Below are 26654 nucleotides of genomic sequence, written 5' to 3'. Positions count from 1 at the left end.
TAATGGGGAAGCCAGATTCATAAGTTAGTGTTACTAACTTAGCAACTGCAGTGATTCACTTAACTGTGTCTAGAAAGGTTGTAAAATGAGGCAAAATTCAAGTAGTCTTCAATAATTTGTGCCAAAAGTTCTGTTGTGAAGCAAGAAGTTGTTAAACTTCTTGCTTCACAACAGAACTTTTGGCTCAGTTATGATTATAAGTTGAAGACTACTTGTATGGACATTTCTATCTTATTAACGGGCTTGTTGCTTCACAATATAAGCAATAAAAGTACTTTTTTATCAGCATATAATATTCTATATCTCAAAGATTATTTTAAAGGTGGCATTTGGTAACTGTAGCTATTTATTGATCGGTATCATATAAAGTAATTAATTGTTGATGCTTATTTAGGAACACAGAACGTGAAATAATGTTCTTTTTCTTGTAGTTGTTCAATTGGACCACGGTTGGGAACCTTCAATCTTCCCAGAATCAAGTATTTCTAAATCTTTTGTCCAAGGGCCTAAAAGGAGGAGGTATAGTAAATTATAATATGCTATCCATTCATTTCTTTACCTGTTTATCTTCCCTTATTCATGTTTTTGTAGTTTTAAAAATTGAAATATTCTAATGAAAAAATACAGTAGACATTCTTGTGTACTGTAAATGAAATTTATTTATTAGTAATTTGATATAGAAATAAATATCTCAAATTCTAGCAAAAGCTTTAGTCTGTTTCATGGGCGTGTGTTTAGTTTGATATTGCTGTTCAAATGTAACATCTTACAATTTTTTTTTTTTTGCCATAACCATTATTAAATTTTTAGGTGCCCATGCCAAAGTACTTGTCCTATACGTGTTTATGAGATTGGATTTGTACATCACATAAACCATAATATACATGATTCATTTTAGGATAGTAAACTAGTTTGAGGTCATAGTTATATTGGCTTTTGTATTGCTCCTATAGCAGTGATGGCAAACCTTTTCGGCATCGAGTGCCCAAACTGGAATGCATGCGCATGCAAGCGCCCCGGAGCACCGGAAACCCAAAGACCAGCTGGCCAGCGTGTGCATGCCTGTTTTTTGGCTGTTTATTGCCGTTTTGGGGGCTGTTTTCACGCCGAAAAGAGAAGAGCAGCTGGTGATGGCACGCGTGCCCACAGAGAGGGCTTTGCGTGCCACAGGTTTGCCATCATGGTCCTATAGCAAAGGCATTTATACGAATATGGACACTTAGATTTCTGATTTTCCAACTTATTCCTCCTTTGTTTTTATTCTACGCCAAGACCTTTATAATCAACCCTAAGAAGTATAAATGCAATTTCCATTTATATATATCTATATAAAAATAATTAAGTCAGGACTTGACAAAATAAGCTACAGATAATTTATTCATCTTTAATATTGGCTGTTTCTGGTGTTTTCAAGAAACCATGGCTTTACAGGCTGTAGCTTTCTGTAATGAGTGTGGATGTTACTGTGTATTATTTTTATGCAGGTTTCAACATTGGATTTCTCTAGGGAAATGTTTGCCCTGGATTTCCTTTTTAAAATATATCTGGGTTTGATCCCACTATTTTTAATCTCCACAATACAGCTCATACAGTAGTGGCTCTGGAGCAATATGAAAAATTAAGATGAGGCGTATCCATTTACTTGGCTTTGATTCATAAGTGTTCATGAGAACTACAAGAACACTCATGTTGCTCATAATAGGGAAGCAGATTTGGGATTTAAAGGGTTATTTCTTTTTTCACTTTTGTTTATACGTTTTATTTTAATTCTCTGATTGTTATTACTATTTACTTGATTTTTAACCAGCCTTTTCACAGAACAGCTTCCAGTAAGTGAGATTGAGCTGTTACTGAGATTCTTCCTATAAACACCTGAGATCAATTCTGTAATGAAAAGTATGTTTTCCAGTATTTCAAATGCAGGAGTACCAGTTTTATTTTATTTTATTTAGGTCGCTTTGGGCAAACTACTCCTCCACTTGTTGATTTTCTTAAAGATATTCTAAGAAGATACCCAGAAGGAGGGCAAATTCTCAAGGTAATTAAAAGTATTGTACCTATCTAATATTGTTGTTGTTTGTTAGTTATGTAACGTTGTTTGTCAGTTCAATCTTTCTACTATTTCCAAAAAAATGTAGCGAAAGGGGCATAGACATTAAAGCAGTGGTTCCCAAACGTTCTCAGCCCACCGCCCCCTTGGTGCTACAAACTGATCCTCAGTGCCCCCTATCCAATGGTGGAATTCAATTTATTTTACTACTGGTTCTGTGGGCGTGGCTTAGGGAGGTCATGTGACTAGGCAGTTTGCATGATGGAAGGAAGATAGTAACAGTAAAATTCAAAACTAACAATTAATTGCACATTTATTCAAAATCCAATTTAAAAACCTTTTTAGTTAATGTTAATTCAACAACATTGTTGAACATGATCCAGTGATACCAGGTTTTCAAAGTCTGATAGTCATTTATCAAGAAGCTTAGTCACTAGTAACTTAGTAAACTCAGTAAAATTTAGTAACTACTTCACTGTTCAGTAAATTCTTAATATGATGGATGGGCTTGATGAAGTGATACCAGAAAAAAATGTCTTTTCAAAGGAAGTGGCCATGCAGGAAGGCCTCTGCCGTTGCATCACTAGGTCTCCCTGCAGCCCCCTTTGCGTGCTCGCCTTCCCTCAAAACCTGCTCCGCCTCACCTTTGGCCTGCTCCGCACTTAATGAAACCGCCGGGGCCTGGGCCGAAGCAGCCGGGGGATGCTGCAAGCTTGACATGCAGTGCGTGGGTGGGAGAGAAATAGAGGCTCTAACGGCGGGTTGGGTGGCGCCCTTCTTCCGTGCTGCAAGCTGGCAAGGGCTGCTGCTTCAGCGCAGACCGACAGAAAAAGAGAGGCAGCCCGTCTTCTGCCTCCTCTTGCAAAGAGACTCCTTAGCCCTCCAGGACCCTCCTCTCTCTCTCTCTCTCCCCCTCTCTCTCCCTCCCTCCCTCCCTCCTGGGCTTAGGAACCCACCTCTCCGCTCTCCCACTTCTGGGCTGCAAAGCAGACGGGGGGGGGGGGGCAATACGCTCTGGCTTTAGCCTCAACTCCCCGAAGGAAGCTCGGCTCCTATGTTGACTCTGAATCGCTTTTTTCAATCCAGGTTTTTAAAAAGTAAATAAATCAGGGAGGAGGGGCAGAAAACGGAATAGCCAGGCAAAGCCCTTGCTTTGTGGGTAAGGATTTTGAGACGAGCTCCCAAGCTGGGAGAAGGAGCCTTGGGAAAGAAACGAGTTGGCTTCTCTGCTTTGCTTTTAAATGCGTTTCTCTGTTTTCTTCCCTATCGCTGGTATGAGGCTCTCGCTGGAGGCTGGATGGCCTTTCTGGGGCTTGTTATTCACATACGCACTCTATCCCCTTCTATGGCCCTGTCATTCCAAGTAGAGTCTTGCACCCTGCTAGGGGGCCACCTCCAGCACTCCTCTGCCACCTTCCTTGCCTCTTAGTGTCCCCCTGCCACCCCCCTTGCCTCTTAGCGCCCCACTTCCACCCCCCTTGCCTCTTAGCGCCCCCCCCCTAAGTCATCTCCCCCCCAGGGGCAGTACCACACACTTTGGGAACCACTGCATTAAAGGATATTAAGTTTAGAATTCTAGATGGTTGTTAAATTTAAAAAAATAGCAATAATGCTAATAGGAACAGGGAGCTGAGCATGCTGGCTGGGGACTTCTGGGAGTTGAAGTCCACAAGTCTTAAAGTTCCCAAGTTTGGACACCCTTGCACTAACCTGAATAGCACTGTGTATCCTAGATAGATTTATAAATGCACTTTCCCCACAGAACTAGCTATTATTTGCATACCTAAAATTTGGTACTAAGATTTCATAACAAAATTTTGAGAATCATAACTTACTGATTTGTCATATAAAGGGTATTGTTTCATTTCAATGTTTACTTTAAATGTAGAAGCAGCATTATAAAGAGAAGGTAAAAAACAACCTTTTTCCACACGTAAATGTTTTGAAAAGAAGCAGAAGAATTTGAAGTACTGATAAGAAAATATTTGACCCATAGAAAATATTTGTGGCAAAGAGAGAAGATAAAGACAGTGCCAGCACTGACCTTCCATAAGGTTTTGCCTTATCTAAGGATTTATGTAAAGTTGTGATTAGTTACCAGATTAATATCCTTAAACGGATTCTTACCGAATAGCCAACAAATGTTATTTGTCACTCTAAAGGGCAGGGTATAGCCCAGTTTAATTTATAGTAAAGCAAATGCCAGCTGGAAGTTATAGAGTATTTTCTAGCAGAAAGATCAGTTAATCGGTGGAACCAGTTATCCAAGAATGACCAAAATACCTATCCAAACCTATTTTGTTTTGGCAGCAATCTTGGTTGAAAAGTTTTTGTGTTCATGTATGTGTATCTTCAGATGATGAAAGGAAGACCTCACAGTATGTACACCAGTGTTTTTTTAACTTGGCAACTTTAAGATGTGTGGACTCTTTAAGAATTCCTCAGCCAGCTAGTTTGTTGCCAAGTTTGAAAAACATTGATCTACAGTAAGTATCCAAGAAGATGGGGGTCTTTGGGGGGGGGCAGAGGAAGGGTGTTCAGAGGTTGCTTTTTAAAATCATTCCTCTAAACCAGTGGTTCCCAACCTTTTTTTGGCCATGCCCCACCTAAGCATCTCTAAAATCCTGATGCCCTCCTGTGACATATAATTCTTACTTTACTCAAAAAGTGAACTCTACTCATGCGGAGGAAGCCTAAGAGGCCATTAACTTGGTTTAAACAAGGTTCAAATTTCCCCCATTAAAAATCAAATTGCCCCCCCTGTGGGGCCTGGGCACGTTGGGAACGACTGCTCTAAATACTTTGCTTAGCCCTAGTGAATAAATATGTGTTGTGGATATTTTAATTCAGATCATGGAGTATAGAGTTTGATTCAGCAATCTCACTGACCTTTCAATTCTATTATTCTTCTGTGATTCATGATTAAGTACTTGAATATTCTTGCTTTCTTTTCCTGTGCATTCCTTTCCCTTTTATAATTTTTAGATTGCAAGATTGAGATCATGGACTACCCTTTTTTTAAAGTTACAAACTGTCTTGCATTTCCAGCTGCAAATCAATCATTTAATCACTCAGTCAATAATCTGAGGTAAAATATTTTTCCAAATGTGTCATCATCGCCTTTGACAAAAGAGATGCCTATTGGTAATTTTAATACAATTTTAGTGTAAGTGTGTTTTGCAACTTTGCTTCTTCATCTTTGTCCCTGTGTCACAACTGTAGTACTCTAATCAATTGACCTTTGGATTAATATGAATTAGAATGTTTTAATGTAATATTTGATCCATTCTGTTTCCAGGAATTAATTCAGAATGCAGAAGATGCTGGGGCTACAGAAGTTAGGTTTCTCTATGATGAAACTCAATATGGAACAGAGAGCCTCTGGTCTAAAGACATGGCTCAATACCAGGGTAAGATCTCTTTTTCAATTCTATTTTCATGTCTGAATTATTTGTTTTCTTACATCATCATGAAAATATGCAGCAGCTGCCAAAAAAGCCAACACAGTTCTAGGCTGCATAAATAGAGGGATAGAATTAAGATCATGTGAAGTTTTAATATCACTTTATAATGCCTTGGTAAGGCCACACTTGGAATACTGCATCCAGTTTTGGTCGCCTTGATATAAAAAAGATGTGGAGACTCTAGAAAGAGTGCAGAGAAGAGCAACAAAGATAATTAGGGGACTGGAGGCTAAAAAATATGAAGAACGGTTGCAGGAACTGGATATATCTAGTTTAATGAAAAGAAGGACTAGGGGAGATATGATAGCAATGTTCCAATATCTCAGAGGTTGCCACAAAGAAGAGGGAGTCAAACTATTCTCCAAGGCACCTGAGTGTAGAACAAGAAGCAATGGGTGGAAATAATCAAAGAGAGAAGCAACTTAGAACAAAGGAGAAATTTCCTGGCAGTTAGAACAATAGCAATAGCAGTTAGACTTATATACCGTTTCATAGGGCTTTCAGCCCTCTCTAAGCGGTTTACAGAGTCAGCATATCACCCCCACAGTCTGGGTCCTCATTTCACTCACCTTGGAAGGATGGAAGGCTGAGTCAACCTTGAGCCGGTGAGATTTGAACCGCTGAACTGCAGATAACAGTCAGCTGAAGTGGCCTGCAGTACTGCACCCTAACTACTTGCCTCCAGAAGTTTTTAAGACACAGGGAGTTGGACTAGAAGACCTTGAAGGTCCCTTCCAACTCTGTTAATCTATTCTATCATAGCAAATTGTAAAATTCCTTATGTGGGAGGGCTCTGCCCGTAAAGATAGCAAGCGTAGCTCCTTGAGGATGTGCTCCAGCACAAATCCAAAAACTTGGAAGACAAAACCTCTAGTTCCAGTGACCAACCCAGATTGGATCCTGCAACATTAATTTGGGACATATATTCATCTTCATTCGTGAAAGATAGTAATATTGAAAGAGAAGCTCATAGACGATTGTACTATAATTCCCTTTGAGATATACATAGTTATACTTCTCCTAACCCCATTTCTAGTCTGATGGAAGAATCTTACATTGAGATTTTACTAGCAGGTAAGGAGCCCAAAATAACTCTTGCCATTGCAAAATTCATTTTCACAGCTTGTAAAATTTGCACATTGTTAAAATACCTTATGCTGCATTGGTAACCTAACATTTTTGAGTGTACGTTGCTCTTTTCCCTCTCTAGGTCCTGCACTTTATGTGTACAACAATGCTGTTTTCACTCCCGAGGACTGGCATGGTATTCAAGAGATAGCAAGGAGCAGGAAAAAAGATGATCCCCTCAAAGTGGGGAGATTTGGAATTGGTTTTAATTCAGTTTACCACATTACTGGTATTTGCGATTATGTTTTTGAATGCTTTAGAATTAACATTAAGCCGTATTATCTCTGTATGCACTGGGATTTGCGCTGGTTTTTTTAGAAGTTTATTTTAACATGAATTTAGTAAGAAAAAAATGTCTACCAGAAGATCTCTTTAAAGACAAGAGTGAATAGAAGATGTCTAAAGTATTGGAAGACCTGAGAAATTAGGAATAGACCTTCATGAAGAAAAAGTCTCTGTGTGGTTGCCAGTTGTGGCACATAGTTTAAAAAAAAGGGAGAGGGGGATAAGGCTTCTGAATTGTTTTGTCATTCTTAATGGGGTTAGAGCCAGTATGGTCTAATGCTGTGAGGGTGAACCCATGGCACACATGCCCAAAGCGGCATGTGAAGCCATGTCGCCTGGCACACGTGGTCTTGTCTGTTTGTCTTCCTGGTTTTTGGTGTGCATGCATGCATGATGATCAGCTGTCCTTCGTGCGCTTGGCAGTGCCGAAAACCGGTGTGTGCGTGCATGCTGGCCAGCTGATTGTTGGGTGCTCATGCACGCTAGAAGCCAGAAGTTTGGTTTTCTGGAGCGTGATCCCTTCGCGAACGTGGCAGTGCTGAAAACCTGCCTGTGCATGCGCACCGGCCAGCTGATCATCAGGCGTGCATGCGTGATAGAACCCAGAAGTTTGACTTTTCCAGAGTGTGATCCCTTTGCGCATGTGGCAGTGCCAAAAACCTGCCTGTGCATGCACACCGGCCAGCTGATTGTCAGGTGTGCATGTGCACCAGATCCCGGAAGTTCGACATTTCTGGAGCGCTATCCCTTCGTGCACATGACAGTGCTGAAAACCTGCCTGTGCATGCATGCACACCAGCCAGCTGATCGTCAGGTGTGCATGCGTGCTAGAACCTGGAAGTTCGGCTTTTCTGTAGCGTCGCCCTGGTGAGCATGTGTGTGTGCATGCAATGTTTCTGCGCAACCTTTTCGGCACTTGATGCTGAAAAGGTTTGCCATCACTGGTCTAATGGTTAAGGTACCAGGCTAGAAAGCAAGAGGTTATGAATTGAAGTCCTGCCTTAGCTATGAAAGAAAGCCAGCTGGGTGACCTTGGGCTAGTCACTTTCTCAGTTTATCTCGCTTCACAGGATGGTTTGTTTGGGAAAAATAGAAGGAGGAAGGTGTGTTGGATAAGAAAAGAAAGAGAAGGAGGGAGGAAGAGAGAGAGAGGAGAGAGAGAGAGAGAAGGCTTCAAAGTGTTTATTTTTGTACTTAATGCAGACATCAAAGTACATATTTCTGCTTTTATCTTGTAGATGTTCCTAGTATATTCAGTGGTGACCAAATTGGAGTGTTGGATCCTCATCAAAAACTTTTTGGACCTTCTGAGTCAGGCCAGTGTTGGAACTTGAAAGATGACCTCAAAGAAATCAACGAACTAACAGACCAATTTACACCATTTGTTGGTGTGTTTGGAAGCACAAAGGAAACCTTCAAAAGCGGACATTTCCCTGGCACCTTCTTTCGTTTTCCTCTTCGCCAGCAGCCTTCCCAGCTGAGTAGCAATCTATACAACAAGGATAAAATCCTAGAATTGTTTGATTCATTCAGAGCGGACGCTGATACAGTTCTTCTATTCCTTAAAAGTGTGCAAGATGTGTCCTTACATGTTAGAGAAGCTGATGGAACCGAGCGGCTTATTTTTAGAGTTACAGCCAGTGAAAACAAGGCTTTGAAGCATGAAAGACCCAACTCTATCAAAATTTTGGGAAGTGCAATAAACCAGTATTGTAAAGGCATTCCAAGTAATAGTATAACATGCGTGACGTACCATATAAACATAGTTTTAGAAGATGAGAGCATTAAAGATGCACAGAAGACATCTTGGTTGGTATGTAACAGTGTTGGCGGACGAGGCATATGTAGCGAATTGGACTGCTTGGCGGATGACTTGAAATATATCCCAACTATCGGTATAGCCATGTCTTTATCAAGCAGCGGAGAAGAAAAAGGAGCTGAGGCCCAATTATCAGGAAGGGCATTTTGTTTCCTTCCGTTACCTCCTGGTGAGGAAAGTAAGACTGGCTTGCCGGTTCACGTTAGTGGGTTTTTTGGTCTAACAGACAACAGAAGAAGTATAAAATGGCGAGAACTTGATCAGTGGCGAGATCCAGCGGCCTTGTGGAATGAATTTCTTGTAGCCAATGTTGTCCCGGAAGCCTATGCAACTTTGATACTGGAAGCCATTAAGCAGATGGAAACAGAAAAAAATTCAGATTTTCCTTTGTCAGCTGAGCTAATTTACAGATTGTGGCCCCAAAAACACACAACAAAAGTTCATTGGCAGCCAATTATAGAACCTCTTCTGAAAAAGTTATTCCAGGACAAAGTTATTCATTCCATCAGTGGCAACTGGGTAAAGGTAGAGGAGGTATATTTTTCAGAAATGGACGAGAGTTTGGAATCTACTCAAGCTGTGTTAAACTACCTTCAGGAATCGGGAAAAGAGGTTGCTAAAGTGCCAGATAATATTGCCAATGCAATCAGTCTTGTGATTTCGGGTATAAAAGCTGTCAAGAAAGTGAGTCCAGGAACAGTACGACACGTGTTAAGGAAATCTGAACACAAGGGATCTGCCGATGAGAAACTTTGTCTCCTAGAGTTTGTGCTTGGCGATGGAAATTATAGCGAACTTATTGGATTGGAGCTTCTGCCGTTACAAAATGGGAATTTTATTTCATTCTCTTCGTCGGCATCAGCTCAGGATGCAGTCTATATCACTTCAGAAACTTACCCAAGGTACAACCTGTTTTATAAATGGTGTTAAAAATAGTTTCATTGAAATATTGATAGTACTACAGGCAGCCGTCAGCTTACGATCAAAATTGAGCCCAAAATTTCTGTTCTGTCAAACGCTTGTTAAGTGAATTTTGCCACATTTTACATCCCTTCTTGTTGTTAAGTAAATCACTGTAGTGGTTAAGTTAGAGACACTATTAAGTGAGTCTTGCTTCCCCATTGGCTTTGCTTGTCAGAAGGTTACAAAAAGTGGGTAGTGAACGCTGGCACATTGCACCCATCATAAATATGACTCAGTTGCCAAACGTCTGAATTTTGATTCTGAAGCAGTTGTGTGAAAAACAGTCATAAGTCACTTTTTTCAGTGTTGTTGTAACTTAGAATGGGCACTAAAGGAACTGTTGTAAGTCGAGGACTACCTGCATTTAATTATAATGTTTAATAGTTTAGTCTGCTTTTACCAGCAACATTTACTTGTGCAGACTGAGAAGAAAGCTTGCCCTGTGCTTTCAAGTGGCCCACTTGCCCCCAAGTGTTACTTGTTACCTGAAGTAGAGACGGGATTAATTTGTATAAAACCTTTGGCTTACATTCAGGGATGTCAAACTGAAGGCCTGGGGCCCAGATCTGGCCTGTGGGGTACTTAGATCTGGCCCGTGTGGCCGCCCTGGAAACAGCAAAGGACTGGCCTGCAGTGCTTATGCCAGCAAAAATGGGCTCTCAACCTCCGTTTTCAGCCGCCACAGCCTCCTGCAACCCTCTGCCAGTAAAAACTAAGCTTGGGAGGGCCAAACTTGAGCTCCCTTTTCACTGGCAGAGGGTTGCAGGAGGCTATGGCAACCAAAAATGGAGCTCAGGAGCCCGTTTTCGCTGGCAGAGCACTTGGGCCACCATAGGCATCCCTAACAGGAGTGATGTCAAGCTGGCTATGCCCACCCTGGCCCCTCCACCCCGCCCCCCTGAGGTCAAACACGACCCTGATGCAGCCCTCAGTGAAATGGAGTTTGACACCCCTGGCTTAGATGGAAGGAGTAAGTCCCATCACACTGCACACAAGCTATTATCTTCACTAGCGCCTGAAATATTCTATAGCAAGAAATCACAAGCTAGAACGAAGCTATTGGCTGAAATATAATCCTGTTTGTGAACTACAGGCAAAGTTGTGATTTATATTAGTGCATTTAGAACTATCTTTAGTTGATCCTGAAAAAGGTATGTAGAGTAAGGGCTAGTTGGTATTTTTATGGGAGCCCATCAAGCCCTTCCCAAATCTGTAGGTGATATTGGGAAATTAAAAAATAAATAAAGAAAAAAATAATGGTATATGATTTTCATCTTTTCTGTAAAAACATACTCAGAAATTGAGTTAACTAGAGGAAGTAGTTTATGGAGGCTGAAAAAAATTACCTGGTTCATTGAGGGAGTTGGCAGGTTTTGTGAAAAGGAGCAAACCTTTTTATTCACTCAGATTCTATGAAGAATCCCGATATTATTACATGACTAATATAAATTATCAAGTTGATCAATACTCTGTTTTTAATGACTTACTAGGTCCCTCTTCCCAGGTCTTGAAGGAAGATTACTTGCTGATAACCTGAAGCCTCAAGTTTTATCTGCTTTAAAAGAAGCTTCAAAAAGTAGAGGTAATATATGTATATCTTGTAATTTTTTTAAAAAAAATGCAGCAAACTGAAGTAGTATTATTCGGTTACAAAGAACATTACAAAAAAGATAGAACTCAAAAAGGAATGTAAGTAAAAGGAAATCACTTTATGTATCCATGTCAGTTGATTATCAACTATTCTTGTTCACAATAGCAATTTAATTGGTTTATAATGAAATGAAAAACACGTTCTGTCTGTAAAAATGAAATCAACAAGAGAGTGAGGGTGACAGAAACCCCAGCATGAATTGGTTAAAGGCAAAACAGTATAAAGTGCAATTGAACCGGAGAAAGTCTGATTACATAATCTATTTAAATTACCAATTCAAATTTGTGGTTTCGATGATTCCTTAATAAAAATGCTATTTTTTTTTGATACAGAAGTTGAAAGATTCTGATAATTAGCATTGTTTGGACAGTCACCTGGGAAGCATTTCTGTGTATTCTGGTTCATACAAATTCATATATTGTAGGAGCGAAGAATCCCCAAATAAATCATATTTCCATAATGCCAAAACAATATACGGATTAATATCACTTGGATTTGTTTGGCACTTCAGAACCATTAGATACCCCCAGTCAGTATATGGCATTATTATAACTCCAAATAACAAATGAAACTTTTCCCCCCCTGAAAATGCATTTTATTGTATTTTAGCCCAACAACTTCTTTGGGGAGTTAAAGGTAGGATGGTTGTCTGAATGAATTGCTGACTGCTGAATTGAAATCTAACATTTGTGTGTGTTGGTTTACTGAATATTCTGCTCGTATTGAATGTCAGATTCATATTCCTTTCCATGCTGGTTGACTTGTGCTTTTCAAATTTAATTGACTAACTCTACTTAAAGCATATTTGAGAAATAATTGATACCATTAACTTGTCATGCTTATAATAGTATTCAGAATTGCATTATTAAATATATGATTCATGTTTTATGTACATTCATAATGAGCAAAATTGGACTAATAATTAGCCTGGGACTTTATAAGATAGATGGGCAGAAATTTAGCTAATAAAATTGAGGATTTCATCTTAACTTTTAGAAGAGATGCAGATGAAACTAAAGAAAAGTGAAATGTGTGTATGTGTATGTATGAGTGTCTTTGTCATATAAATTTCAGGTTTTGTAGGAAATATACGATATCTTGATATTCAGAGGTAAGCAGTATAAAAAGTACCATGATTTTATTCATGAGCCCTTATTATAAATGATTTAAATATGGCACTTAAAAATTAGTCATAAATAGGTTTGATATTGCTGTTTACAATTCTTTCATTTTGAAAGTTAGATTTGCACTAAAAATATACCTGCAGAGTTTTTTGTAGTTTTGGTTATAATGAAAATTAATAGTTTACACAAGTATGAATCACTGTTTATAGCATTAATCAGATTTTTAAGCTTTACATTGAAAATCATGGTACAGTTGTGCAGATATGTTCATTTGCTTCCTTGGATTTAATAGTTGTACGAGTATATCTAAATAATCACAATATCACATAGACATTAGTTCTGCTGTGAATGGAAGCTGTCCCTCAAGACATGAAACCTAATTAGGATATATTGCTGAGATGCATATCTAGGTAAACATTGATAGAATTCCATTACTTAAAATTTGCATTCTGTTAAACTTTCCAGATTAATGTAAGAACACAATAGGCAGATCAAGGAAGAACAATAAAAACTTGGAAAGTGCAGTGGCAGAAAAAGGTATCTTACACACTCTGTTATCTGTTAACTTGAACAAAATACAATGAATTTTGATAGCCTCAAGAGTCTGCATATGCCAGCGGTTGCCATTTTTCATGCTATGAAAAGGTACATGACTGAAGAGCAAGTGATCTACTTGATGAAAAAGGAGCATGAAAATTTTGTTAGAGCCAAGCACATCATTACATGCCATTTTGTGGGTTACAATAACTACTGATCTCTCTTGGGTTTCTAGCATGCAAGATATAATCAGATAGTATACTTCTGCCTAGTATAGAATTAGAAGGCTACCCGGGTGCTGTTTTTGTCATTTGTTTGATTTTTTTGTGAGGGGGGAAAACACAAAGAAAGAACGTTCTTTGATTTATTTTTCTAAAAGATTTTCCAAACTACTTTTCAGTATTACTAGCCTTTTTTTTGTTTGTTTGTTTCATTTCAGGAAGACAGTGTACTCAGTTGCAACTTCTAAATCCTGAACGATTTGCACGGCTCATCAAAGAGGTTATGAATACTTTATGGCCCAGTTCAGAGATTACAGTGCAATGGTTTCCTACTTCTGATAAGAATCACCCACCTGTTTCGTGGCTCAAAATGGTATGGAAGAATTTGTATATACATTTCTCTGAAGATTTGTCTCTATTTGATGACCTACCACTGATTCCGAAGACATTACTAGACGAAGAAGATGCAATAGATCTTATAAGATTAAGAGCTCCATCGCCAATTATACTAGATGATGGATCTGAAACGCAGCTCCCAGAATGTTTACCTGAGATAATTGAGCAACTTGGTGGGATTGTTCTTAAGAAACTTGACCCCTCTATTCAACATCCACTTTTAAAGAAATATATACACCCCCCGTCTCCACATATAGTTTTACAGATAGCGGAAAAACTTCCCTTACAGAAATCGGTAAATCAGGTTACCTCATTGCCAACGTCACACAAAAATGCACTCAGAAGCTTCCTTGCTAGTTTGACTGATGTTACTGAAAAAGAGAAGAGAGTCATTAATGAGCTAATGATATTTAGGAAAATTGAGCAACCTCTTGATGAAGGCAGCGCTTTCACTGCTCTGAAAGTTTGTAAGGTACTGCATCACAATGCCAAACTTCCACCAGATGTAAAATTCTCTGTTTCACTGGTTGACAGCAGTGATGAAGCCACTATTCGTTTAGCAAACATACTGAAAGCAGAACTGTTGAGAACCACGGACTGCATAAAATTTATTTTAAAAGATATGCAGAATGATTTTTATTCTCCTGATGAAGCAATACAAATTATGCTATGGATTCTAGAAAATTTGACTTTCCTCAAAAATGAAAATACGGAGGTGCTGGATTGGTTGAAACCATTGAAATTTATTAGAATTTCAGAGGAAAAAATGGTGTCTGCCAGTGAACTTTTTGATCCCGAGGTGGAAGTATTACAAGACCTGTTTTATGGGGAAGAAGAGCTCTGTTTCCCCCCTGCAGTTTTTAAAACTTCTCCAGATATTCTACACGCTCTGAGATTAATAGGCCTAAAATCTGAGAACAGCTTAGAAGAGAAAGATATTTTATGTGTAGCCCATAAAATTGAGAAGTTGAAGGACTCTACTAGTACAAGTCAGGATTCACTGATAAAAAAAGCGAGAACTTTGTTAATGGTTTTGAACAGACGTTCATTACTGCATTCACTTGAAACAAAAGCCACATTGAAAAAAATTAAATGGGTTCCAGCTTGCAAACAAAGGCCTCCAAATTACCCAAGTTCATTAATTTGGAAAGGTGATCATTGCTATTTGTGTTCACCACCAGAAATGTGTGATATATCCCAAGCTACTTTAATAGGTTCTTCTGTTCCCCTTGTAGAAAGTGTCCAGCCAAGTATTGAAAAAGCACTAGGGATCACCATCAAACCTAATGTCAGGTCAGTGTTAAAACACTTCAAAGTGGTAGTGGACTGGCACAGTTCCAAGAAGTTTACTGACGAAGATTACTATCAGTTTCAGCAAATCTTACTTGAGATTTATGGTTTTATGCACGATCATTTAAGTGAGGGAAAAGAAGCTTTTAAGGCATTGAAATTTCCTTGGGTCTGGACTGGTAAAACGTTTTGCTTACTATCTCAGGCAGTAATAAAATCCCCACCCGATCTTGATCTCCAACCATATCTTCATAGCGTGCCAAAAACCATGGCTAAGTTCCATCAGTTGTTTATCAGTTGTGGGTCAATTGAAGAACTGACCCCAGATCATGTCTCCATGGTAATTCAGAAAATATATCTCAAAAGCGAACAGTCTCTTACTGAAGAAAAGAGTAAGCAAAATCTTCACATTATGTTGAATATTATAAGGTGGCTGTACAGTAGCCAGATTCCAGCCAGTTTAAATACGCCGGTTCCACTATATTGTTGCAAAAAACCTTTTAAACTTACGATGAAGCCAATCCACGAATGCTGCTACTGTGATATCAAAGTGGATGACTTAAATGATTTGCTTGACGATGCTATGGAGCCAATAATTTTAGTTCATGAAGATATTCCCATGAAAACTGCAGAATGGTTAAATGTGCCATGTCTCAGTACTAGGTTGATTAATCCAGAAAATATGGGGTTTGAACAATCAGGCCAACGAGAACCGCTCACAGTAAGAATTAAAAACATTTTGGAGGAATATCCGTCTGTGTCTGATATCTTCAAAGAGCTGCTTCAGAATGCCGATGATGCCGATGCAACACAGTGCAATTTTTTGATTGACATGAGAAGAAATAATGACATAAGGGAAAACCTTTTGGACCCAGGAATGGCGGCTTGTCATGGACCAGCCTTGTGGTCTTTCAACAATTCTGAATTTTCCGACTCAGACTTTCTAAATATAACACGGTTAGGCGAGTCCCTAAAAAGAGCAGAGATTGACAAAGTTGGAAAGTTTGGTTTGGGATTTAACTCCGTTTATCATATCACGGACATTCCCATCATTATGAGCAGAGAATTTATGATCATGTTTGATCCAAACATCAACCATCTCAGTAAACATATACGAGATAAATCTAATCCTGGGATCAAGATAAATTGGAAAAAACAGCAGAAGAGACTTCGAAAGTTTCCTAATCAGTTTAAGCCATTCATCGGTGTATTTGATTGCCAGCTACCTTTGACTGTGGAGGCACCTTACAGTTATAAAGGGACCCTTTTCAGGCTCTCCTTTAGAACTCAGCAGGAAGCTAAAGTAAGTGAAGTCAGCACCACCAGTTACAACACTGCAGATATTTATTCTCTTGTGGACGAGTTTAGCATTTGTGGGCATAGGCTGATCATCTTTACTCAGTGCGTAAACTCAATGGTCTTGAAATATTTGAAAGCTGAAGAAGCCAACCCTGAGGTGGCTCAAGACACTGTGACTATTAAAAAAAAACTATGTCCATCCAAAGCAATTACTACCCCCTTTACAAGCGTTCTAAAGGAAGCTGCTAAACTCATGAAAACTTGCAGTATCAGCACAAAAAAGCTTCCCACTGAATCGCCAAAGTCTTCATGCATACTACAAATAACTGTAGAAGAGTTTCACCATATTTTTAGACGTATTGCTGATTTGCACTCCCCGGTTTTTAGAGGGCCGGAAGACGACACTGTTTCGTTCTTTGAAATGGCTAAAACGGGACAAACCAAAAAGCCCACGGATGAACTGCCTCAGAAAACAGTAGATTCTACCACATGGCTTCTGTGTGCTTGCATGGATACCGGAGAAGCCTTAAAATTCTCATTACATGAAAGTGGACGAAGACTAGGATTTGTCCCGTGTGGCTCAGTAGGAGTTATGTTGTGTGAAAGACAGGATCAAAAATGGACCGTGAAATCCAATTTCTGCAACTTGGGAGAAGTATTTTGCTATTTACCTCTTCGAATTAAAACAGGTCTACCTGTTCACATCAACGGTTCCTTTGCCATTACGTCAAATCGAAAAGAAATCTGGAAAACTGACACAAAAGGAAGGTGGAACACTGTATTTATGCGACACGTTATAGTAAAGGCCTATTTGGAAGCGGTGGTAGTTTTACGCAACATGGCTATGTCTGGTGAGCTAGAAGATTACAATTGCTTTGCAGTGTGGCCTGATCCGGATTCAGTGCATGATGATTTTTCAGTTATATGTCAGGGATTTTATGAAGAAATAGCCCACCCAAAAGGCAAAGAAGGAATCAGAGTGTTTTCTGATGGTTCATCTTGGGTGTCAGTGAAGAATGTCCGGTTCTTGGATGACTCGTTGTTGAAACGACCTGACATAGGAACTGCAGCTTTCAAGATTTTTCTTAAATACCTTAAAAAAACAGGTTCAAAGAATCTTTGTGCTGTGGATCTTCCTTCTTGGGTCAAAACAGGCTTTGAAGAAGCAGGGTGTAAGCAAGTGTTACTAGAGAATACTTTTTCAGAGAAACAATTTTTTTCTGAGGTATTTTTTCCCAATATTCAAGAAATTGAGGCAGAACTTCGTGATCCTTTAATGCACTATGTACTGAATGAGAAAATTAGGGAATTTTCAGAAATACTTTGCGTTACTCCATGCATTCCGTGTTCTCTGACTGAACATCCTCTGGTGGTACCTTCCAGACTGATCCACCCTGAAGGTCGAGTTGCAAAGCTTTATGTTAAAAAAGATGGAAGGTTTCCACATGGAACTAGCCAAGATTATCTTAATCCAATAATTCTGGTCAAATTAGTTCAGTTAGGCATGGCTAAAGAAGATATTTCGTGGGAAGACTTGTTAGAACGTGCAAATTCTGTGGCAGAAATCAACAGGACTGATCATGCGGGAGCCTGCTTGAGAAGCAGTATACTATTAAATCTCATAGATGAAAAACTTAAAAACAAAGATCCAAGAGCTAAAGATTTTGCTGAAAAATTTCAAACGATACCATTTCTCCCGTTCCTCACAAAACCCGTAGGCTTCTCCTTACAGTGGAAGGGCTCCGAGTTTGAACCTGAAACTATGTTTCCTGCAGTGGACCTCTACACAGTTGATTACCAAGATATACTTTGTCTACTGAAACCCATACTTAATGAAAATTCTCATTCCTTTAAAGGATGTGGGACTATCCCCTTGGCTGTCAAAGAATTTTTAGGATTGCTTAAGAAACCAACTGTGTCTATGGTTATAAAACAATTAAAAGAAGTCGCAAAATGCTTTGATGGAATTACTTTGTATCAGGAAAATATCACCAATGCTTGCTATAAATATCTCCATGAGGCCCTACTGCAGAATGGAACCACAAAAGCAACCATTGTTGAGGAATTGAAAAATTACAGTTTCATTCTAGTTGAGAATGGTTACGTTGACTCCACAAAGGTAGCTTTTCACCTTAATTTTGAGGCAGCACCACATCTTCACCAGCTGCCTAATAAATATAGAAATAATTTCCGCGAGCTCTTTGAAAGTGTAGGAGTACGTCACGCTTTTATGGTGGAAGATTTTGCTCTAGTTCTTGAAGCAGTCGATCAGGAAAGAGGAGGGAATCCACTCACAGAAGGAAATTTTCAACTTTGTAGGAGAATCATCAGTGAAGGAATATGGAGCCTTATTAGGGAGAAGAAGCAGGAATTCTGTGAAAAAAGGTATGGAGAAATTTTGTTACCGGATACTCGCCTTGCCCTTCTACCAGCCAATTCTTTGTGCTACAATGACTGTCCTTGGATAAAAGTGAAAGATACAAAGGTAAAATATTGCCACGCGGACATTCCTAGAGAAGTAGCAGTAAAGCTTGGGACAATACCTAAACGACACAAAGCCTTAGAACGCTACGCATCAAATATCTGCTTCACTGCTCCTGGAACTGAGTTTGGACAGAAAGAAAAATTGACCAGCAGAATTAAAAGTATTCTTAACGCATATCCATCCGAGAAAGAAATGCTGAAAGAGCTTCTTCAGAACGCCGATGATGCAAAAGCTACGGAAGTCTGCTTTGTGTTTGATCCTCGGCAGCACCCAGTCGATAGAATATTTGATGAAAAATGGTCCCCCCTTCAGGGCCCGGCTTTGTGTGTCTTCAACAATCAGCCCTTTACTGAAGATGACGTTAGAGGGATCCAGAATCTTGGTAAAGGCACTAAAGAAGGTAATCCATGTAAAACTGGTCAATATGGAATAGGGTTCAATTCTGTGTATCATATAACTGATTGTCCTTCTTTCATTTCTGGAAACGATATTCTTTGTATCTTTGACCCTCATGCGAGATATGCTCCAGGGGCAACATCTATTAGTCCCGGACGCATGTTTCGGGACTTGGATGCGGATTTCAGGACCCAGTTCTCTGATGTGTTGGATCTTTATTTAGGAGACCACTTTAAACTAGACAACTGTACAATGTTTAGATTTCCACTTAGAAATGGAGACATGGCAAAGGTTTCTGAAATTTCTACTGTGCCGTGCTCTGACAGGATGGTACAGAATCTTCTAGACAAGCTGCGTACGGATGGTGCAGAACTTCTGATGTTTTTGAATCACATGGAGAAAATTTCTATCTGTGAAATAGAGAAAACAACGGGCGCCCTTAATGTTTTATACTCTGTCACTGGCAAAGTAACCGATGGGGATAGACTGAAACGAAAGCAGTTCCATGCTTCTGTAATTGACAGTGTAACAAAGAAGAAACAGCTGGATGAGATACCTGTGCAGCAGATCACGTACACTATGGTTACGGAAGACTCCGAAGGCAACCTTACAACTTGGCTGATCTGCAATAGGTCAGGTTTCTCAGCCATTGACAAAGTTTCAAAGAGTGTGGTATCAGCACATAAAAACGAGGATATTACGCTTTTCCCTCGAGGGGGAGTTGCAGCATGTATTACTCACAACTATAAAAAACCACATCGGGCATTTTGTTTCTTACCTTTGTCTTTAGAAACTGGGCTTCCTTTTCACGTGAATGGACACTTTGCTCTGGATTCTGCCCGGCGAAACCTGTGGCGTGATGACAACGGAGTTGGTGTCCGAAGTGACTGGAATAATAGTTTAATGACGGCACTGATAGCACCGGCCTACGTTGAACTCCTAATCCAACTGAAAAAGCGTTACTTCCAGGGAACTGATCCAACCATGTCAGTTTTACAAAACGCGTCTGTCCACACTATGAAAGACACTTTGAAAAAATTTCTATTATTCTTCCCAGTGAATAGACTTGACTTGCAACCGGATTGGTATTGCTTAGTGAAAGCCGTATATATCTGTATTCACGAGGAAGCCAAACGTCTCCTTCCTGTTGTGCGAACTCCAAATCTCGATGGTTCTGATTTGCATTCTGCAATTATCATCACTTGGGTTAATATGTCTACCTCAAATAAAGCCAAGCCATTCTTTGACAATTTGTTACAAGACGAGCTGCAGCACCTCAAAAATGTTGAGTACAACATCACGACGCGCAAGACTGTAGCAGAAAATGTGTATAGACTCAAACATCTTCTCTTAGAAATTGGCTTTAACTTGATTTATAGCTGTGATGAAACTGCAAATCTTTACCACTGTCTTGTGGACGCTGACATTCCTGTGAGCTACGTAACTCCTGCTGATGTTAGATCCTTCTTGATGACATTTTCTTCTCCGGATTCTAATTGTCACATTGGGAAGTTGCCCTGTCGCCTTCAACAGACGAATTTAAAACTTTTCCACAGTCTAAAGCTTCTTGTTGATTACTGTTTTAAAGACGCAGAAGAAAATGAGATCCAGATTGAAGGATTGCCGCTGCTCATTACGCTTGATAGCGTGTTGCAAGTATTTGATTCAAAACGCCCAAAGTTCTTAACAACTTACCATGAATTAATTCCATCTCGCAAAGATTTGTTTATGAACACCCTTTACTTGCGGTACAGCAATATCTTACTCAATTGCAATGTAGCAAAAATATTTGATATCTCCAGTTTTGCTGACTTATTGTCGTCTGTGTTGCCAAGAGAATACAAAGCAAGAGGGTGCATGAGATGGAAAGAGAACTTTGCAACTGAATCCTGGCTTAAGAATTCATGGCATTTTATTGGTGAGTCTGTAAATGACAAAGATGACCAGGAAGAGGCAAAAACAACATTTGAAAATGTGATTGAGATCCTGAAGGATTGGACATTGCTTCCGGGCACAAAATTTACTGTCTCCTCTAATCAGCTCGTTGTACCAGATTGTGATGTGCTGCTTCCTCTCAGCCTTATGCACATAGCTCTCTTCCCAAATTCCCAAACTGATAAAGTTTTCCATGCTTTGATGAAAACTGGCTGCATTCAACTTGCATTGAACAAAATCTGCTCCAAAGACAATCCTCTAGTTCCCCTGCTGTCAGGACATACAGCAAATATAGATAGCCCCTCAAGCATCTTAAGAGCTATACATTATATGATTCAAACTTCAACATTTAAGACAGAAAAGTTAGCTGAAAATGACTTTGAAGCCCTTTTGATGTATTTCAGTTGCAACCTAAATCACCTGACTTCTGAAGATGACATAAAAATTTTGAAGTCCCTTCCTTGCTACAAATCTATCAGTGGACGATACATTAGCTTATCAAAATGTGGGGTATGCTATGTACTTACAAGGAGCATTCCCTCCATTGAAGTGGATAAATGGACACAGACCACTTCAGTTGCTTTCCTGGAAGAAAAAATCCACTTAAAAGATTTGTACACTGTGCTAAACTGTGTTCCAGTAGATGATCTTGAAGTGTATTTAAAGCACCTTTTACCAAAGATTGAAAGCCTTTCCTATGATGCAAAGCTAGAACATCTGATTCATTTGAAAAATAGGCTTTCTAGCATTGAAGAATCATCGGAAATGAAGGAGCAGCTGTTTGAGAAGTTAGAGAGCTTTTTGATCATTTATGATGCATGCAATAGACTAAAACCTGCCAAACATTTTTATGACAGGACTGTAAAAGTCTTTGAAGTTATGCTTCCTGAAAAATTGTTCATACCTCAAGATTTCTTTAAAAAATTGGAACAGCTCACAAAACCAAAAAACCGTGCTGCTTTTCTGACATCATGGGTAGCATTGCTTCGAAATATGGGACTAAAGCATGTTATTTCCCAACATCAGTTATTGCAGTTTGCTAAAGAGATCAGCATGAGAGCAAACACAGAAAATTGGACCAAGGATACTCTGCAGAATACAGTGGATGTCCTCCTTCACCATATATTTCAAGAAAGAACTGATTTATTATCTGGAAACTTCCTTAAAGAATTGTCTTTAATTGCGTTTTTATGTCCAGAACGCGCACCTGCTGAAATTGTTAGATTTCATCCACAATATCAAGAGGTTAATGGCACGCTTCCTCTTATAAAATTTAGTGGCGCCCAAGTAAACCCTAAATTCAAACAAACGGATGTTTTGCAACTTCTTTGGACTTCATGCCCTATACTTCCAGAAAAAGCCACACCTTTAAGTATCAGAGAACAAGAAGGAAGCAGTCTTGGTCCACAAGAACAACTTGAGCAGGTTTTAACAATGCTTAACGTTAACTTAGATCCTCCTTTAGACAAAGTTATAAATAACTGTAGAAATATATGTAATATAACCACTTTGGATGAAGATATGATAAAAACGAGGGCTAAGGTTCTAAGGAGCATCTATGAATTTCTTAGTACAGAGAAAAAGGAATTCCGGTTTCAGCTTCGAGGAGTTGCTTTTGTGATGGTTGAAGAAGGCTGGAAGTTATTGAAGCCTGAGGAAGTAGTAATAAATCTGGAATATGAATCTGACTTCAAACCTTACCTGTACAAGCTTCCTTTAGAACTTGGCACATTCCACCAACTATTTAAACACCTAGGCACTGAAGATGTCATTTCAACAAAGCAGTATGTGGAGGTTTTGAGTCGCATATTCAAGAACTCTGAGGGAAAACAGCTTGACCCGAATGAAATGCGTACTGTTAAGCGGGTTGTTTCTGGCCTTTTTAAAAGCCTTCAGAATGATTCTGTCAAAGTCAGAAACGACCTTGAGAATGTGCGAGAACTGGCTCTTTATCTTCCAAGCCAGGATGGTAGATTGGTCAAATCAAGCATCTTAGTTTTCGATGATGCGCCACATTATAAAAGTAGAATACAAGGAAACATTGGTGTCCAAATGCTGGTGGATCTTAGCCAATGTTACTTAGGGAAAGACCATGGTTTTCACACTAAGCTGATAATGCTGTTCCCTCAGAAGTTGAGGCCTCGCCTTCTCAGTAGTATACTTGAAGAACAGTTGGATGAGGATTCACCTAAAACTTGTCAATTTGGAGCACTGTGTTCACTTCAGGGCAGGCTTCAATTACTGCTGTCTTCTGAACAGTTCATTACAGGGCTTATTAGAATCATGAAGCATGAAAATGACAACACGTTTTTAGCCAATGAAGAAAAAGCCATCAAACTTTGCAAGACTTTAAGAGAAGGCTTGAAAGTGTCTTGTTTTGAGAAGTTGCAAACAACCTTGAGAGTTAAAGGTTTTGCTCCCATTCCTCATAGTAAGAGTGAAACATTCGCCTTTTTAAAGCGATATGGAAATGCAGTAATACTACTCTACATACAGCACTCCGATAGCAAAGACATAAATTTCCTTTTAGCTTTAGCAATGACTTTGAAATCTGCCACTGATAATCTGATTTCTGATACTTCCTATTTAATTGCAATGCTGGGCTGCAATGATATTTACAGAATTAGTGAAAAGCTTGACAGTTTAGGGGTCAAGTATGACTCTTCAGAACCATCAAAACTTGAACTACCTATGCCTGGTACCCCTATTCCATCTGAAATCCATTATACTCTTCTCATGGATCCAATGAATGTGTTTTATCCAGGTGAATATGTTGGGTATCTTGTTGATGCAGAAGGAGGTGATATCTATGGATCTTACCATCCAACATATACATATGCCATAATAGTGCAAGAAGTAGTAAGAGAAGATGCTGAAAACTCCAGTTTTTTGGGGAAGATTTATCAAATTGACATCGGATATAGTGAATACAAAATTGTAAGCTCCCTTGATTTATACAAATTTTCAAGACCCGATGAGAGTTCTCAGAGTAAGGACAGTGCCCCATCTACTCCAACAAGTCCTACGGAGTTTCCAGCACATGGACCAAGGACAATTCCCCCTCTTTTTCCTGGCAGGGAGAGTCATAAATCATCATCCTCGTCCAAACATCATTCCCCCAAAAGGACTAAGGCAAATTCTCTACCAGAAATTTTAAGGGAAGTTACCTCAGTGATAGAACAAGCCTGGAAGCTTCCAGAATCCGAAAGGAAAAAGATTATAAGAAGGCTTTATCTTAAGTGGCACCCAGACAAAAATGCAGAGAACCTTGATCTAGCCAATGAGGTTTTCAAGCATTTACAAAACGAGATTAACAGACTAGAAAAGCAGGCATTTATCGATCAAAATGCAGACAGGGCATCCAGGCGGACATTTCCATCCTCAGCTTCTCGATTTCAGTCAGACAAATTTTCATTTCAAAGATTTTATACTTCGTGGAATCAAGAAGCCACAAGCCATAAGTCCGAAAGACAACACTCTAGAGAAAAAAGTCATTCCTCTACCGGCCCTTCATACTCACAGCGATTTTTTGTGCCGCCTACGTTCAAATCTGTTGGAAATCCCGTTGAAGCACGTAGATGGTTGAGACAAGCTAGAGCAAATTTTTCAGCGGCCAGAAATGATCTTCACAAAAATGCCAATGAATGGGTCTGCTTTAAATGTTACTTATCCACTAAATTAGCTCTGATTGCTGCTGATTATGCAGTAAGGGGTAAGTCAGATAAAGACGTGAGGCCGACTGCATTAGCACAAAAAATTGAAGAATATAGCCAACAGCTTGAAGGTCTTACAAATGACGTCCACACACTGGAAGCCTATGGAGTGGATAGCTTAAAAACTCGCTATCCAGACCTCCTTCCTTTCCCACAGGTTCCAAATGACAGGTTCACTTCGGAAGTTGCCATGAGAGTCATGGAGTGCACAGCATGTATTATCATAAAACTTGAAAACTTTATACAACAGAAGATTTGAGAGATTTGAGAGATGTTAAAGATACGATGGGTTCATGCTATATTTTTCACCATTTTTTTAAAAAGCTACTTTTTAGTGGCATGTTCTTGTAGGTATGACATGTCAGATGCCTTTGTTTAACAGGAATGGAAGTCATTTGTTTATCCTCAGAGAACGTAATTGCTATAGCTATGATAAGAGTACATTTGAGTTTACTTTTGTTAGCAAGAAGTAGTTACTAAATATGAAGGAATAAAATGTGATTTAATTGTGTAGTTACTGTACTTCAGAGAATACACAGGTTTTAGCAGATTGTAATAAATATATTCTCTGTTGATTAGGGAAAAAGTAAGTCAGCCTGCAGACTTAGGTAAGCGAATCTGTCCATTTCTAGAAAGCAGCAGAGGCTATCTTTATAGCTGAGAAGTGTTGTGCAGATGAAGTCATGAATCTTTCCGTAGCTGCTTATGATTACATGCCGAAAGTTGTGCCATCCTTTGCAACATTTCCATGAGAACTTTAATCTCTTTCACTGAATGCCATGTTCTGTCCTCAGGCATGCGGAGTTAAGAATATAGAGACTTTGTAAAAATCTGAGCCTATTACCATATAGTGGAATATGTATTTAAATATTTATCAGAGACTGGGCTGTAAAATATTACACAATAAAGTGGTACAATTAAGAGGGATAAAGTGCACTTTATATAACCAAAGTGTTGGACCAGTGTTTCTAAATCTTTGCCATTTTCAGATCTGTGGACTTCAATTCCCAGAATTCCCCTTGCTACCTGGGGAATTCTGGGAGTTGAAGTCCACACTTCTGAAAGTAGCCAAGGCTGAGAAACACTGCTTTGGACTATGGTTAGTAAAATTTGCTTGTATATATTCATCCAACTTTTTCCCAAGAGGTGTCATTTTCAGTGTACTAATGGAAGACTAAGTATATTATTCTTTTTTAAGAAATTCAAAAATCTATGGAGAAAATTTCTGCTGGAACAGTCTGTATACATTTGTTTGTTATGGACATTCATTTTATTCCAAATGGAATATGGTTATACCTCTGCTGCATTCTCACATGCAAAGATTATTGTGGACTGCACATCATTTTAATCCTACTTGTTTAATGACTTTTCAACACAGTATATTTTCTGTATAATTTATTTTAGGTGCTTTGGATATATTCACGTCTTTGGTTGGATGAGAATCACATGTATATTACATATCATTTTCTGTAGGAGTTTTTGAAACTGCACACCAAACCATCTTTTCAGACCTTGCCTTGATTTAGCTTTGTGTTTGTTTTTTTTTTAACGAGTCACCATTAGAAATAATATAAAAATTAATGTATTTTGGTATTCAGTGGGGTATTTTTTTAAAATACATTTTAAATGGTGCTGCAATGTTACGCTTTTTTATTTTTTGTCTCACACAGTGTCACATAAAGAAATTTGCGTTTTTTGGTTCATACGGTTTCTTTTATAAATTGTTATACTTTTGATAATGCCATGTAAATTATTAAATATTTGTAAAACAAACTTGTACCAATAAACCTGTTGTAGTTAGTATTGTATTCCATTGTATAATGGTTGTAAATTTCACTGATTAGTACACTGAAACGATCATTTCACTTGAAAGTGTAATTTGCAAAGCAAAACAAAGA

The 26654-nt window shown here is 39.0% G+C and overlaps 1 protein-coding gene across 2 annotated transcripts; it reads left to right on the top strand.

The window, feature by feature from the left end:
- The first annotated feature begins 1952 nt into the window (after positions 1 to 1952).
- SACS (sacsin molecular chaperone) lies at positions 1953 to 26351 on the top strand. Of its 2 annotated transcripts, XM_032220151.1 has the most exons (7): positions 1953 to 2038; positions 5349 to 5460; positions 6725 to 6871; positions 8166 to 9648; positions 11200 to 11291; positions 11970 to 11996; positions 13461 to 26351. In XM_032220151.1, the coding sequence occupies exons 2-7, from the start codon at positions 5445 to 5447 to the stop codon at positions 25013 to 25015; spliced, it is 13320 nt and encodes a 4439-aa protein (XP_032076042.1). In that variant the 5' UTR covers positions 1953 to 2038; positions 5349 to 5444; the 3' UTR covers positions 25016 to 26351. The 2 variants fall into 2 exon arrangements, with proteins under 2 accessions (XP_032076042.1, XP_032076043.1); XM_032220152.1 differs by lacking the exon at positions 11970 to 11996.
- The last annotated feature ends 303 nt before the right edge of the window (positions 26352 to 26654 follow it).

Source organism: Thamnophis elegans, chromosome 6 (genome assembly GCF_009769535.1).
Source record: "Thamnophis elegans isolate rThaEle1 chromosome 6, rThaEle1.pri, whole genome shotgun sequence".
NCBI classification, from domain to species: domain Eukaryota; kingdom Metazoa; phylum Chordata; class Lepidosauria; order Squamata; family Colubridae; genus Thamnophis; species Thamnophis elegans.
The sequence above is the reverse complement of the archived record's forward strand: the minus strand, read 5'-3'. Positions and strand labels throughout refer to the sequence as shown.

Bases quoted from the DNA above. Each gene is read 5' to 3' on its own strand.
- SACS (XM_032220151.1), top strand. The intron at 9,649-11,199 runs GTACAACCTGTT...ATGACTTACTAG, and splicing joins ACTTCAGAAACTTACCCAAG to GTCCCTCTTCCCAGGTCTTG. The intron at 11,292-11,969 runs GTAATATATGTA...ATTGTATTTTAG, and splicing joins AGAAGCTTCAAAAAGTAGAG to CCCAACAACTTCTTTGGGGA.